The 17128-nt window shown below is 36.5% G+C and overlaps 1 protein-coding gene across 1 annotated transcript in view; it reads left to right on the forward strand.

Annotated features, from left to right (window-relative positions):
• Positions 1-17128, forward strand: part of SLIT2 (slit guidance ligand 2) — a 265416-nt gene that overhangs the window by 169198 nt on the left and 79090 nt on the right. The window contains 1 exon segment of the mRNA XM_050338763.1: positions 1042-1180. Coding sequence (XP_050194720.1) covers positions 1042-1180 — 139 coding nt within the window.

The raw sequence follows: 17128 nt of genomic DNA on the forward strand, positions 1-17128 counted from the left end.
CTTGGGCAGTTGTTTTATAAAGTTGCAAGTGGGAAGAGCACTGAGCTACAACTTATGTTGTCAGTGTGCCCTTCCTATATTAATATATGACATTAAATATTGTGAGAGTGATCTCAAGTTAAATTGTGGTTTCAGAGTCAAGAAATTAGTATTTTCTTTTTTTCCCTAGCTTTTTTTAAACTTAACAAAAAAAGAAAGAAAAGGAGGGCATCGTGCCTTTCTCATTCTTTTGTCTCTTTGTGTATCATTACAAAACAGCTATTTCGTATCACTAAATCAATAGAAGAATGAGTGCATTAATATATTTAAAAATGTGCAATCTATCTATTTCCAGGAAAATATAGTAAGTTTTTTACTTTGGAAAATATACCTAAATACAAAGTTATTATGTTTAAATGCAATTAAAAATGCTGAGTTTAACAAACAGCACTAAGAAATCAGGAGGAACTCCTGTATAAATTAGTTAGTGAGAACACTACAGCTGTGGGAAGAAGTCTGCTGAGCTAAAACTGAGAGAATAATAGCTGTGTGAAAGCTGTTATGTATTGTTGTGTGAGACAGAATCAAAATGTCATAATTCCAAAACTGTCTCTAAGTTATATAGAACTGAAGGGCCATAATCAAATAAATAGTTGCAGAACAGAGCTGTAACTAGCAGGACACCTTCAGTTCTTGTGGCACAGTTCATTCATTTCTCTGGCCTTCAATTTTTAATACTACACAAAGTTCTGAAAACTAAATAAATCAGTAATTAGTTTTTAATAACATTCAATAAATAAAATATACCTGAAATATGGATCAGAATTTTATTTAACAGAACGATTTTGAATATTTTGGGTTTTGCTAAAGAAGTTGAAAAATTATGTAATGCTAGCACAGTAGCTGAGCATTTGTCTTTCGTCTCTCAGTATTGAATCAACATGTTACTATTAATTGTGTGTTTAAATTAATGCAGTTTGAAAGTATTGATAGACTACAATGTTTATTTTAGAAGTTCTTCCTTAGATTTTTCAAGTAAATGTAAAATGTTTTCCTTTGCAGGTCACCAGTCCTTTATGGCTCCATCCTGCAGTGTCTTGCACTGCCCTACTGCATGCACCTGTAGTAACAACATTGTGGACTGTCGTGGGAAAGGCCTTACTGAGATCCCAACGAACCTTCCAGAAACCATTACTGAAATGTGTGTAATCTGACTTTTTTTCTATGTACTTGCAGAAAATATTTTTTTCCTATGTGTTCACTTTTGTGATTTATATAAATTCATGCATTTTGTAGGGTAGGAATTTTCGTAGACGCATTCAACTTAAGATATAAAAGGAATACATAGGTTTCTGGAAACATTTATGACCTTTATGTTATCTTATGAGTTAGTTTTGTATGTACTACTCACAATTCATAGTTAAAACTGCATTTTGAGTTCATTTTAAATGAGTTTGGGAATTCTTGCTTTTCTACAGTGAGTGACTTTTCACTGCAGATTATAAATGCCATTGCTTTTAGGGTTGCTTTCTGTGCTAGTTTTGGCTGGGATAGTTTTCTTCATAGTAGCTGGTATGTTGCTATGTTTTGGATTTGTGCTGAAGACTGTTGATAATTCAGAGATTTATTTGTTACTGCTGAGTGGTGCTTACACAAAGTCAAGGCCTTTTCTGCTCTCATCCCACCCCACCAGTAAGTAGGCTGGGGTGCACAATGAGTTGTGAGGGGACACAGCCAGGACAGCTGACCCCAACTGATCCAAAGGATATTCTATACTATGTGGCATCATGCCCAGAATATACAGCTGGGTGAAGAAGCAAGAAGGAAGAGATGTTCAGTGATGGTGTTTGTCTTCCCAAGTCACCGTTATGTGTGATGGTGATGGGGTACTGTTCTTCTGGAGGTGGTTGAACACCTGCCTGACCATGGGAAGTGGTGAATGAATTCCTTGCTTTGCTTTTGCATGCAGCTTTTGCTTTACCTGTTAAACTGTCTGTATCTCAGCCCTGAAGTTTTCTTATTTTTACCCTTCTGATTCTCTCCCCCATCCCATTTTGGGAGGTGTGAGCGAACAGCTGTGTGGGTTTAAACTGTGACACTTACCTTCAGTCACTTTATTCATCAGACTTCCTATTAGAGAAGCATAAGAAAGTAAAAATAAGATATAGTCTTTGTGTTAATACCACATGCCTGTGGATAGAAGAGCCTGCACGCTAATAGGGTTGGTGACACGTCATATACAGCAGAAAGATGTACAGAATTACAATCGTGTCCTGAATCTAGAGAAGAGTCATAACATGGGTGCCATAGGGCCTTCTGTCTTCCAAAGCAGTGTGGCTGAGAGGCTGTGTGGACACAGAAGGAAAGTTACTGCTGCGTTATCTTCTGTGCTGGGGAGCAACAATAGCAAGGGGTGAGTTAGTGACAAGACAGGCAGGGACCCAGCAACATGAGCATCTTTCTCTTCTGGGGACGGTGGGGCAGTGTTTTGGAAGGGAAGCTGGGAGTTCCGTTTACGGAAGTAGCAGGAAATTAGCTGTGACAACAACCTGGTAGGGTTTTCAGAATAAAAAGCTTGTGAGCACCTTGATGATATAAGATGATGTTAAGAACTTCAGATAAGGGAGGTGAGGAGAACAGATTGCCTGAAGTGAAAGGGAAGATGTCTCCTGAACATACATCCTGTTGTACACAGATCTCTGATTTTCTTGAAAGTTTAAAAACACATCTCCACAATGGGATTTTAATTGGCTTGTTGATATCTGACCTGTGTTTTTGAACTTAACAGGGTTGGAACTACTGTGGTTTTCCTCTAAGGATGTGAATAATAATCACATCTGTCAGTTCATTATTACTGCTGTTAAGACTGACCTGGCTGACCCTGCCTGACCCAGTTCAGCTATATAGTACAAACACTTCTTTTGCCTTTCACCCCTCTCAGAAAAATCCCTCTGCTTGCAAATAAAGTGACTTTCATAAAATCCATGCACAATGCCAGGGAAGGCTGTAGAAGATTGTTCTCACTATTTAATGAGTTGTATACTGGCGTTTTTACTTGCTTGTGTGCATCTGTGTGCGTAGAGAAGGAGAAAAAAATATTGCAAGAAAGAAGTACTTTTCTTATGTATGTAAGAAATTCTGTTGACTTTTAAGCATGGAATGCTATGATCTTCAGCACTTTATTGTCCTGGAGAGTAAAAGTAACCATGTAGCAGTCCCCTCAGTATTTGGCTAAACAGTTAACAGATTGCAGACTGGGCTCCATGTTTCCTGCTATTCTAGGCAGCGCTCAGATTCCAGAGTGAGGCCTTTTCACATTCTAAGATCCACAATCCATTAAAATGTAGATATATGTGTGTGCTCATATAAATACATACAGTGCGTAGAGTTTACAGTGATACAGTGTAAACTATCTCTTATCTCTCTATGTTGTATGTAGTCCACAGGTGCTGGCTAAATAAATTGCAGGTCATAGTATCTTGCTCAGTTGTGTAACACCAGTCATGCCATAAGACCTGAACACGTTTATTTTAAAGCTGGTGTAAGAAGAAATAGAACATTAGAAAATCAGACTTTAGTAATTATTTTGTATTAAACAGATGCACACCAGTGAATGTTGGTATGATGAAAAAACTGAACTTCAGTGATTGAATTAAATTTTGAGTAACACAGACTGATATAAAATAGGATAAAAGCCAGTTGTATTTACCATACATATTGAACAAAACTTTCCTGTTGGGTAGAAGGTAAGGAGAGAAATGTACAGGAAAAGAAATAAATAAGGCACATGAAATGTGCTTAAATTGAGGGATAAATTGAGTGGAAGAATTAGAGTAGAGGATCTTGTGAGTATTTGATGAGAACCACAGAATCTTTTTTGCTTCCTTGTCAATAGGTTGAAAAGGAATTGAATTTTTTGCAAATAAATATATTGTAATGGTTGTATGGGGAAAGTTTATGCTTTAAAGAAAAGTTTAGCATTAAAGAAAATGAGCGACAGTGAAGAGACTGGAAAATGAGGGTTTTACAGAGTGAAAAAGGTTTTACCAAGAATGAAGTGAGAGAAATCTTAGACTGGATCAAACCATCACTCCACCCTGGCCAGTGGCTCTCATCACTTGTTCCTGAAGAATGTTTTGGAAACAGAAATATATAACTTCAGAAATAAAACACCAATAGCACAAGTATTTTCTTTGATCCCAAGGTGTGTTGGGGTTCCTCTGAAGCTTGAAAATTTGCATAGCTTTCAGGAAAAAAAGGGTTTTCATTGAAATGTCCAATCTGCTTTAAACCCAACAATGTTCTGAATTTTCATGTTCTATTAAGTTAATAACTTTTTGGGAGAGGGAATTGCACTCAAAATCTTCGAGTTTAAAATACAGTTTTTTAAGTTTCACTGATGTTCCCTTGTCTTTTTAGGGGGAAAGAAAATGCATTCACGTTTAATTTGTCCTGTCACCTTCTATTTTGCAACTCAATCATCTCTTCTGTAAACCAACTGTTCCAAGTCCATTCAATCTTTTGGATGCCAAAACTTACTAGGTTTTAATTAATCTCCTCCTCTTTCTCTGAATTGTTTTCTAATTTTTTTTATTTGCAGTGACCAGAGTTGAATACAATATTCCAAATGGTAGTGAACCATCAGGTTTTTATTAACGGAATTTTAGTTTTCTTTCTTTTGCCTTTTGCAACCTAATAATATTATGTAACTGCCAGTACCCATTGAACCATGTTTTTTTCTTGAATTTTCCATGCAGAGTCCTAGGCCTGTTTTTTTAGCTGTCAGAATTTTGTCAGAAACCAGAAGTTTATAGATTATCCCATCCACAGGCATTTCTGAACATTGAATCAGGTTGTATGTCACTTTTTTGAAAGCTGCTCCATGAAGGACTTCAGTCCTCTCTGCTTTTAACTGACTACAACATGCAGAAAGATTGTGACATTCCAGTATTGTTATCATACAATAAAAAGTGTTTTAAAACTTCATTTTTAAGGAAGTACTCTACAACTGTTGCTTATAGCAACCCCTTGAGATTAGATTGGAAAGAATGATTGTTCCCACAAAATAATCTGGTTTTTTTCACTTATTCCTTAGACAATAATGTTGTCACTATGCCAAATGGTAACTGACAGTAAACACTTGAAGAGATGAGACCATGCTGCCATAGTAGTGTTAAGAATACTGAGGAGTTGCTGAAACCAAGGCAGTAGGGTATAATGAGCCCTGTATTTCCACCACTGCTATACAGTTCCCACACACATGGCTTTATTACCTCGTCATCATTTTAAGCACACGCTTTGGCAGGAGCTCCCCAGTTCTCAGGGAGAGAGAGAGAGAGAGAAATGTGTTGGCTCCCTGTTGTCTTCTGAAGGATGTACACGCTTTAACAGCCAAATTATTATTTATTCACTCATCTTTATAATACTACCATCACCAGATTTTTGTGCACACTGCAAGAAAAATGGCATGATACTTCTATTTTACCTGCACTGGATGTTGTCCAGTCTTTTCAGTACTTTCCTTTTTTTTAATCTTCTTCTGCATCTTCAGTTGAACATCTGATTTTCATACTTCATTGATAGGGACATTTCCTTACTCTGAAGAAGCTTCTCTGCCCTCTCTCCCCTCTTTATGGGCTGTATTTGTAGGATTCAGTGCTAACTACTACTAGCCTGTCATGTTATGCTTCAGTGAACTTCATGGCCACTGATGTTTACATCTGTCCTTCCTTTTGTCTTTGCTCTATTGTATTTCATATTAATAATGTTCTCCTGCGAGGCTGACATTAAACTTTGTCAGCCCTCCTTTATAGAGGTGTTTAAAATTTGACAACTTATTTTTGTGAGATTTTATTTTTCCATCCATTTCTACCTCTTTATTATTTGTTCTTATATGGATAGCAGGTTACTTTCAATAAGAATGTAAACCACATTTGCTTTTTGAAGGTCCATAGTCCCATTATTTTTCTTCACTTTTTTTTTTATTTTATTTTCTTTCAACACATGCTCACGGTTTTGTGATATTTTGCCATATTCTCTATCCATTTCTTCCATCCTTTCTCTCAAAGGAAAGCCTGACCTCAATCAACTCCTCAGTACCCTATGAATGCATAGAGTTCTTTCACTTTTCCCAAAACCAACTTTCTTTGAAAAAAATATCATCTGATCTGCTTCTGTACAGAAATACTTTGTATTTGTTACATTGTCAGTCCATCTGGGGCAATATTGCATAAAGCCAAGTGGTATTAATAATATTTCTATTCTCAGTCCTTCTGATGTATATAGTTAAACTGCAGGTTTGAACTGTATGTTCCATGTTGACAATTTTACGCCTTTTTTTCCTAGGTGGGGTTAATAAATTAATTTGTATCTAAATAATGTGTAAAAAACCAACCAACAAAAACAAAGAAAAAAGCCACCCAGAACCTTTAAATGGAATATCGAATTTCTTAAGTATTAAACACTGGCAGTTTCAATTGTGTAGAATTTTGCATGTTGAAGCTCTGAGTTAGCTCTCTGAGGAAAAGTACAAGAAAAGGCTTTCTGTTTAGAGTCTGACACTGATGTCGTAACTTTTACACTGCCTTGGTAGCTCTACTGTCTTGGAATGCTGTTTTAAGACATTTAGAGCTGCCTCCTCTGCTGATGGCTACTGCTTCTGTAACACAACTGGCAAGGAGAGTATGTGCTTGCACTGCACTGCAGCCTGTCTCCAAGTTTGGTGGTACAGCCCAAACCACTAAGAAAATAGTTAGGACTGGAAGCTGAAGTGGTTTAGGAAGGAGCAGGCATTCTGTGATGGTGGGAGCAGGAGGAGGCAAAGCCGGTTGCCAAAATGCTGTTTCATTCCAGTGTAGTTTCATTTCCTGGTGACTGTCAGGGTGTTGCTGAGAGGGTTTTGTCACACTCGCTGTCTGACTTCTCAATTGGTGCAGAGTCACTTGGCTAAAACCAGCAATTCCCGTTGCGTGAAGTCAGTTAGCAGGCCATGCACTGTCTGCCAAGTGCCTCTTGGGAAGATGCCTTCAGAAACAGGACTGCTTATCTCCGAGTAGCCACCAGTGAAAATGGAAGGAGAATAAAGCCTGGGGTGTCCTCTATTTTTCCCTTCTGTATGATAAAGCTTGGAGAAAAATTAAGTATTCAGCATCTCAGTAAATGTAATTCTTAATCTTTATTGACTTAGTGCAATTGTATCTGTAGCAGTTACACGCTTTCTGCAAAATTAATTCCCACTTTATTATCTAAATAAAGTCACACACAGCTAAATAAGAATACCTAAAGTTTTCATTTCAGGATTTGTCTGATCAACGTGATATTATTTGAGAAAGAAATACTTAATATTCCACATATATTTTCAAAAATGAAATATTTGATTGCGCACCAAAACTGCTCCAGTTTTAGTGCACCTTGGAATTCTGCAAGAAGCACAGAATTAAGAAGGTGCACAGATGCACCTTTGCCTCTGGGTCAAATGGAAAGGCTTCCTACCATAAGTGACCTGCAGGAAACATTTTGGGAACTTAAATGAATTTCCCATAGGCCTATTACTTTAATATCTGTATTGTAACGTTGTGAGGCAAAATACAGTGCCCATAAATGTTACATATGAATAATCTTCAAACTTTTATTATTTAGTATGCCTTACTTTAGCCTTTTTTCATTGACATAAGCAAAGCATGATACATTATTCATTCATTCATCTCAAACATCATAATTTGAGTTGGTTTAGACTTGTTGTTTAAACCTCACCCCTTTTAGAGTAATTTTTAGGGTATGTTCTTTCATTGGCATGTTCAGTCTATTGAACTTAACCAATTTAAGTGGCCTAATGCACCTAACACTTTCCTCCTTTGTCATGCAGTTCATATATTAAAGGCATTAAAGGTCATTCCTAAGGTTCAAAACTATTACTGTAATTGGTTTTAGGAAGTATAGCCTTTCTAATGGTGATAGCATTTATCAGTCTCTATGCAGGCATTCCTTCTGCATTTCAGTTTTTTATCACTTTTAATCTCTTTTCACTTGATTTAATTTTAGAATTCACCTTCTGAACATTCCTTGAATGATCTATTCCCTTAGAATAGAGACTTTTTTGGCACATGTTCAAACACCCTATGAGAAACCTTACAAGCAGCAGCCCAGCAGCAATTCTATTAATTGTACGGATGCCTTCTCTCAGAATGGTATAAGTGACAGGGTCTTATTTCAGAAGAGGCCAAAAAGCCATTAATGAGCTGGACTACCTTGTGAAAATGCTATTCTTAAATTCCTCTGATTTTCTCTTCTCTTCCATGGCTTGAACTGCCTGTCAAAGTGGTTTTAAAACCTCTTTCCTTACTGTAATATTACAGAATCATAGAATCATTTAAGGTCATTATTCCTCAGCAAAATGTGCACATTTAATTAAGTCCTTCTTTTAAATGTTTTTAATCTTAACAAAAATGAAGGAAAAATAATAATACACAATGGTGTTTTGGGGAGGAGAAAGTTGGCTGGAAGGAAGGGTGACTTAAAGGTTGCTGCTGTTAACTAAGGAACAATTGTAGAAGTAACTCTAGTCTTTGAAAGGGGCAGAAAAGACCCTTAACCACATAATATGTGAAATGAGGAAAGTCATATAGTAGTCTGGGATTTTAAAAGCTTACCTTCGCAATCCAGTGCAGTTATAAGCCTCTGACTTCTTATTACTATGGCCTCTAGGATAAAGATTTTGTTTCTTGTGAATGAAGCTTTATAAGGTTTAAATACCCAAACTAGAAGCTGTATGGTTGTTTCATGATAACATTGTTTACATTTCCCACGAGTTTCCTGATTTGTTCCCTCAGTCTTGTCTTGTCTTGTCATACTCTCCTGTTCTCCAACTATTTTTTTCATGTTTTCATCTTCCTCCATCTCATTCTTCCTTATACTTTGTTTTCATAAGTCTGTTGATTAATGATTGTGTGTTATGCCAAGCACTCAACTACATCTTTGTGAGTCGTGTGATATTAAGCAGGATTAAAAACTCCTGAGATTGCTCCTCACAGTAACACTCAGATTATATTAAAGGGGGGGGGGGGGGGCAGTGGGGAAAGAAGGTGAAATGAGAGAAAGGAGAAAAAGAAGAGGAAAAGAGGGGAAAGGAAATGAGATCTGACAGAACTGATTTTGACAGATGGACTTAACCAAGATAAAGGGACCTGATCACAGTGCAGACACTGGGGAAGTGCTTTGCGTACATGAGGAATTTTATTTGAGAACAGGGAGCTATGTGTCTGTATCTTTTCCAGGTGAAGGTTGGCATGTGTACAGTTTCAACATTTCTGTTGTCTTTTAAAATTCATCCTTACCAAAGAGCTCAAAGTATGGCCTTAAGTAAATCACTATTGAACAGAGAGACACTTACTTTGAGATGCAAAGATGCTTTTAAGGATGACCTGTTACAGAGAAAAGTCACTTGGAAAGGGTTTAGGCATATTTATTGTAGACAGCTTAAAAACTCACATAGCAGAAAAACTGTGAAACATCAGAGATAAGGCAGCTTTCTCTATTTTTAGCAGCTCAAAGCATGATTTGGCTATCTCCAGTAGCCTGACAGAAATGAGAGCAAACCCTGCATCTTCGCAGCTTGAAAGAAATGCGGAATGCTGTGGGGAGGATGCAGTAAGTTACAAGACATTAAACTGATGATTGTTTTCCAGTGTCTGCATTTGTTTCTGCTTTTTAGTTTAAATTGGTCTTTGGACTTACTCAGAACATCAGTTCCTATTTGTCATTTACCTCTTAAAGGGTTAAACCATTAGCCAGAAGTCTTGAACATCCAGTGAAGTTTTGGAAAGGTTTTTCCACGTTGGTTTCTATATATACATATGCGTGTGTGGTCATTGGTTTTTACAAATTATTCCTAAGAATTTTAGTAGTTTGCAAGAATTCCCTATAACTGTGTCTGCTGTTTTTGAGAAAACCTGTTAATCTTACAATGCTACCCAAAATAGGAGCCCCTGGTGGTCTAGTGGTAAAGGCGCGGCGCTATCACCGCCAAGACCCAGGTTCGATTCCTGGTCAGGGCCACTCCCGGGCAGGTGGGGCTCGTTAGCCCTTAAAGGCAACCCATCTACGTCCTAAGGACCTCGCTGCCACCGTCCAAGCTCGCTTGGCCCCGGCAGATGAACCTTAGGATTAAAGGGTGGGCTCAGTTCCGCGCACACTGTGTCTCACCTAAAAAATCCAATGCGCAGGCTGGAAGGTGTAAAGACCTTCCCCGGATCTTCACTCGTGAAGACTGGCCATTATTACCCAAAATAGATGAAACTCTTTGGTCTCACTTTAAAATTTTTCACAATCATTTAATTATTCTTATAGCACTTTCTGAAATTTTTCTGTTTTATCAAAATCTTTTCCTAATTCCTGTTGTAATAAATACATAGAGTGTATGCAGGTGTCAAGGGAAAAGATGATATCTACTTATGGATTAAAAAAATTAATTAATTATTATAGCATTCAGTTGCTTATGTATACTGATACATACTTTGGTCAGTAGGAAGCCAGAAAACTGTCCATATTTGAATTTTCAAATATTACTGGATTAAAATAAAGTGCATTAAATGGTACTTAAGAAACTAAATACCCCTTGACAAATGCATATGGCCTCACTACTTTTTACTCAGCTCTTAAACTAACACGCCAGATTTCATATAGTTGCCCTGTGTTTAAAATTAACTTTTCTTATATATGCTTCTCTTCAACTATACTTTATATGTACTTTTCCTCAACCCTTCTCTTATCTATCCTTCCCAGAAGTTTGTAAAACCAGTTCTTAAGATCAATCTTGACCGATGCATTGGACTTGATATTCAGAATTTTTACCAGTGGAATATGGATACTGATTTTTCAATGAAATCTAGAGCTTTTTCTTCTGTTTTGACTAAAAGTTAATGCATTTTTATGTCCAAAATATTACATGATTTTTAGATGCATTATTACTAGCTATAGTGTGTTGCTCACATGCTTATCTTTTCTCTAGAAGATTGTTCAAAAGAATTTATCGGAGTACGGCTTTACATATGGAGGAGGATCAAAAAGATTCCTGATGAAACAGAAATACCTGGTGAAAATAGCTGACATGAAACTAAAATTATAGTATCAATATACACTGTTGTCTGAGGTTTTCCACATTCTGCAGCAACTAAGTTAAGAAATGTCCCTGGACCTGTTTAGTTGGTTTAATATTGCAAATATGGCCATTAATTTGGAAAATCTTTGCACGAAAAACATACCTTTTACTGCATCATAATTTTACTTGGAAGGTTTTGTGATTTACCACTCCCTGTCATAGGTGAAACTCAGTTTAGACTGTTCACCTGTGGCATCGATGATCTGAATACAGTTCTCTTGCTGTACTTTCCTTCGATCTTGGGAAGCTCATTATTCCTTAGCAGAATGTGTGTTTACGTCCATTCCAATATACAACAAAGGAGTTTGTGTGATTATAAAAAATTTAGGAATTTGCTAAATCTTCATATCTTTCATGTGGTGTGTACCTATAAACACACAATACTGACGTGAATAACAAAAAATGCATTATACCTGAGGCAATGTATTGAATAAATGTGAAACAAGATTAGGTCAATTGTTAAGGTATTAACTACTTCACCGTAACATATTTAATTTGCCAGTGCAGATTTCACTGAATTACATTTGCATTATCTTTGGCATTCCTACCTTAGTATTTCTCAGGCAAAACTTAAAACATATTCCATTTGACTGCCTCAAAAGTAGATGGTTTTGCTAATTTGGTAGCTAATTCTGCCTGCTTAACACATACAAGAGAAATGATTTGTCATGCTCTTACTTGAATGTCTTCCTAATCTGAAAATTACTGGTAAATCATGTGGCTTTATGGTTTGTTTTTTTTTTTTTTTTTAAAAGAAAGAAAAAAAATCCCATAACAAACAAACCAGCTTTTTAATTTGAGTTGTCAATACGTTTTTGTACATATAACATCTAATCTGTTCTTTATTATCATGTGTTCTATGCTGCCATTGTTCACGTCTTTGGCTTTCTTCATACCCCTGTGTCCTATCTTGAAAACTAACTAAATTTGGATGACAGGATAATTTTAAGAGTCGAGAGGACATAGAGACACAGAACACAAAAACTGGACAAGAAACATATGAAACTAGTGCTGGTTTCCAGACACTGGAAGTAGGTACTGGCCAGAATGAACATCATTCCAACCTTGGGGGTTTTGTGCAACCTTCTGGTGGGTGTTGAAGTAGAACAGGTACCTTGAGGGACCTCTCTGATGCTGCCAAGGGAAAGAAAATAACTCAAGCATGGAATAAATGAATATTTTATACAGGATGAGGGGAAGCTGGAGAAGACCCATCTCACTCTTCCAGAAAAACCCTTATAGATCTCTGACAGCTGTGCCACACTCCAAAGGTGTTGTTACTCTTAGATTTTATTTTCACATATGGCTCTTCACTGCTGATTACTTTTCCACAGCAATTATGTCAGTGAAGTCATTCAAAAGAAACGATGGATACTGATTTTTCACTGTTTTGTGTTTTGTCATCTATCAAATGCTTTCTTCATCAATACATTTTTAAATACAGGGTAAAGTAACTAACCATGTATTCTCAGTTAAAATGTTTTGATTTTTATGGCTTATTCATGATGTAAGTTTGTGTATTGTTTAATGGGTAATGAGCACTCATGCTACATTGTTGGTCTCACACAATGGTCTCAAGCTGGTATTTCTGCTCATTTAGAACAGGTGGACAAGTCTCTACTTGTGATAAACCAACTGTGTACCAGAATTATATCTTTTTTGTGAATTTATTACACTTACTCTGAACAACTTGGCTGGGTTTTGTAGTATAAGAACTCTCATAAAAAATACGCTAATTAGAGAGACTTTAACTTGACTCTAGGTGACTCAGGCTAATTGCACTGGAGCCACACTGACAGAAGCCAAAGTACTGAGCAAATAATTCTTTAACAAGTGGTGTATTTTGCCTACACCTGAATCTGTAACAATGAAGTAATGTAAAGCCTATCATCATTAATGGTGCTCTAGGGTTCAGAGCACAAGATGGCTCTTTCTGTAATGAAAAATTAAACAAATGCAGGTTTGAGACTTACTTTTTAGTAAATGCAATGAATTGTTTAATAGCTTTAGAATGGCAGTTCTTGTTACTTTCTTGATGTAATGCAGACTAAGCAGTCATCTGTCATTTAAAATCAATCCCTTGAGGAATTATTTGATAGAACAATTAGATGTTAACCGTTTGGCAGGCTTTAGGGCAACATTGACAGTGATTCTTTATATGCAAATATTTAGGAAACTGTCAACCAGATTTATTAATCAGAGCCTGAAAGTAAGAAGTGCAAGTAATGTAGTCATTCAAAATACATCTTTAGTTTTGTTAGACATGGATGATATCACAGATTTCAGCAGAATTCTTTTGCTGCTAAAGTTAGAAGCAACATTTAGTGGATTTAAGCACTCTGGAGGTGCAGTTGTTGAGAGAGAAAAAAAGATACTTTGTCTAATAGACTCAAGGATTCCTGTAGCAGAGGGAGACCACTAATGTTTCCTTATTTTAAAAACAAACAAGAAAACCACTCAAGGCCTGGCAGATGTTGCATATGATGAGAGATGTGTTGGCTATGTATTGCAGTTCTTCAGATTCAGGAGCTGCACTCAATCCCATCACTGAAATCTATTTTCTGGGTTTTTGACAGCTGTTTTTGCCATTTATTTTAAAAGCAGATGGGGAAAATGCAAAGAAGAGCTGTCAATTTTATTACCATGTATAATCAGCATCTGTGCCATACATCAGACTCATTGCACAGCTTACACTTCCTCTCTGTAGTAAAATTCTTTTGGGATTTCTTGGCGATCTTCTTGAAAGACTTTTTGTAAATTAAAAGATAATGGAACTAAAAATATAGATTAATTAACTGCTAAAGCCACTATTGTATTGTCCACATTTACTTAATCAAGATGTTATGTTCTGATTGCTTAATTATAAAATATACAGCTAATTTGCTCATTCATATTCAAATTCTTGTTTTTGTAAGCAATACGTTTTGGTTTATTTATTATTACAAAATACTTGTTAATGTCTCTCACCCATTTACATGCATTTAGGTAGAGAACAACTCTGTGCATTTTTTTTTTTACCATTCTCTACTGAGCAGGCTTAGTATCTTGTACCCCATCTGCATGATTTAAAGTAAAAATTATTCTGTAGAGAACAGGGTGTTCATAATCCCCAGTCTACCCTCTTTCCTGGTGCAGCAGTCTTTCACAGAAATGACTTTTATAGTGGGAAAATAAGCTAGTCTAAAAGTGTCAGTATAAATAAGCATGTTGTCTGTCTCTCTAAGTGCGGAAGTGGTAATCAGTAATGGTGTGTTGCAGGCTTATAGTAGAGAACAGCATCCTCCTGGAAAGTGTCAAGTGATTTACATGTCACAGGGCTCTCAGGGGACCGTGTGGGAAGAATCTGTCTACCGGCTGGGGACCTACTTTGATTTGATTTGATTAGGTTGGAAGTCACAACTGCAGAAGCACCTTTGTTTCTTAGAATAGTAAATGGTTGTACATTACAGTGTCTGCAGCGATAAGCAGAGGGGAAAGATTCCGAATGAGAAATGTTCACAGTACATTTCCTAGATAGGAGAGATTAGGGAATAGTCTTCAAAAAAGGTTTCAACCAGTTTGGCAGCATTAAAAGACAGTAAAACACTTATGTATCAATGCAGGACTTCTTTGAAGTGAACCACTAAAAGGAGCAGCAGACTTAGTACTAAGAGCATTAATTAGTGTTTGCGTGGTGATGGGCAGAGTACTTTTTGTACATGAGGCATTACAAGCTTTGATGAAGTATGTACTTAACTGTCTTCCTCCATTATCTATCTTATTGAATATGCTACTAAAATTGACTGTGACTTTCGGAAAAGAAAAACCACCAAAGCACTGTTTACAATACTTAGATGTTCATTATAAGAAAGAATGACTTCTGGGATGACTTTGAAAGGAGATGTTGTGCACAAGATTTAATAGAAGTTTCATGGAAAAATACTGACATGAGCTTTTTGTTCTTTGGTGACATAATGGTACTTCTTGCCATGTCATTTGCAAGCACTTAATAGCTGACTTTTTTAGCAATAGATAACTGCAAACCCTCCTATTCCAGAATTAAAAATATTTCATTTAATATGAGGCATTAATATAAACGAGTTTTTAATTACTATGGGTTTTATCAGTGGAATGCAAATTTCCTTTAGCTATTAGTCTATCTGCACTTTCTGACCCTGGAATATATCTAATTAGATTTTCTCTGGAATAGTGGATGCAAATTTGCACACTGTGAAATTCAGCTGATTCTATGAAGATAAAGCAGAAGATTAGAGGATAATAAAGCTGGAAAATGTGAATTTGATTTACTTTCTTTACAGACAAAGTGGGGTATAAAAGATTTTTCTTCTGTATTTATATAATCTTTTTTTTCCTTTCTTATGCTAATCTCATTTTCTAAAATGTGATGTGTTTCAGTGTGTAACTCACTTTGGCATGAGTTAAGAAAATACATATTTAGATGATCCTACTACAAAAAATCCTTTATCCAGAAGAGCTTGTCAATTCATCCCAGCACTGCACAGTCTGTCTATTAGACTGTAAATTTTTTACTGAAAGGAAATGTTAGGTAAAGTTGACATGAAGTTCATTTTCATATCCACCAATGAATTGGTAGCTTACTCTACTAGAACTGCTAGAAAATTAGCTTGCAGAAATACACTGTAGCAGGACGTCTTCAGGTTTTGCCTCATGTAATTTTTAGAGAAATTGGACACAGTAAATTAAATCTGCTATTCCATCTTCTTGTAAAAGCCACCTACATGTATCCTATAAGGTACTTAGGTACTTCACAGAATCACAGAATCACAGAATCACAGAATCAGATGGGTTGGGAAGGACCTCTGAGATCATCAAGTCCAACCCTTGATCCACTACCACCGTGGTTACTAGACCATGGCAGTTTATAGAATTAATATATATTTTTAATTAAGAGAGTAAACTTTTTGTCTTGATACTTTGGAAAATTCTTTGTGTCTTAATTTAATGCTAGACCTTGCATTAAACATCTTATTGTATCTAGCTAAGATAATTATATATTTAAAGATAAGTGAATGTAGGCTGTAACCCTTGAGCACCAGATTACAAATCTCTACATCATGGACTGATAAGCAGAATTTATAAATGATGCTTGTGATAGCCTCATGTGGGAGCATTGCTACTGCAATATCTCTTTTTCCCATATACCCAGAGGCATTTTGCCCCAGTCTCCAGCAATCCAAGCCCTTCTCTTTAATATGGCCTAATCCTTCCCTGCCCTTTTTACCACCCACCATCCCCTTTCTAGTCCTCTGGTTACACCCTGTGTATTTTCCTATGCAAGTCTTTGGCTTGTTTTCAAAGCTCCACATCTGATAAATGTCTGGTCAGGCTATCCCTAGTGGTTAGGCAGTTGACTGCTGCCAAATAGTATGTGTAACAGGAATGGATGGATGGCAGTCATGTTCTTCAGGGCTGGGTTAATTTGGTTTCCCAACTCCTTCCAATTGCTAAAGTGAGAAAGTTTTATTATCTGGAGGTTTTACCTCTCTTTGGTTTAGCCACTTGCAAAGAAAACTATCTAGATGATAGGCATGCATAATCTTTATTTCCTGGGAAAATAAGCTAAAATTGTAGTGTAAGAACAGAAAATACTTGGTTTTGGCCTAACTTGTTAACTTTAACAAGTTTTTATCTATTCTGATGTTTGTCTTCTGCATCTACCCAGATTTACTGACAACCAGAAACCTTGCTGCTTTGTAACCTGGTCAGCACTCCTGGTCTGGTGCAAAATGTTTTTCATGGGTCCAAAAGGCTCAGCCGAGGCAAAGGAAGAGTATGAAAGAGTATCATGTTTATGCAAAAAGTTATCAGTCTTGTGCCATGGGATTCACTTCAGTGTCTAAATTATACCTGAAATCTCTAGCAAGGTGGCAACATTTTCCTAGTTAAGTAGCTTTCTGAAAAAAAGACCATGTGTAAAACAGTTTTGATGAAGTGAGATTTTCTGTGTGTAAGGAAAATTTTTCTGGAGCTTTT

This window comes from Myiozetetes cayanensis, unplaced genomic scaffold (genome assembly GCF_022539395.1).
Source record: "Myiozetetes cayanensis isolate MyiCay16 unplaced genomic scaffold, myiCay2020 scf7, whole genome shotgun sequence".
NCBI classification, from domain to species: Eukaryota; Metazoa; Chordata; class Aves; order Passeriformes; family Tyrannidae; genus Myiozetetes; species Myiozetetes cayanensis.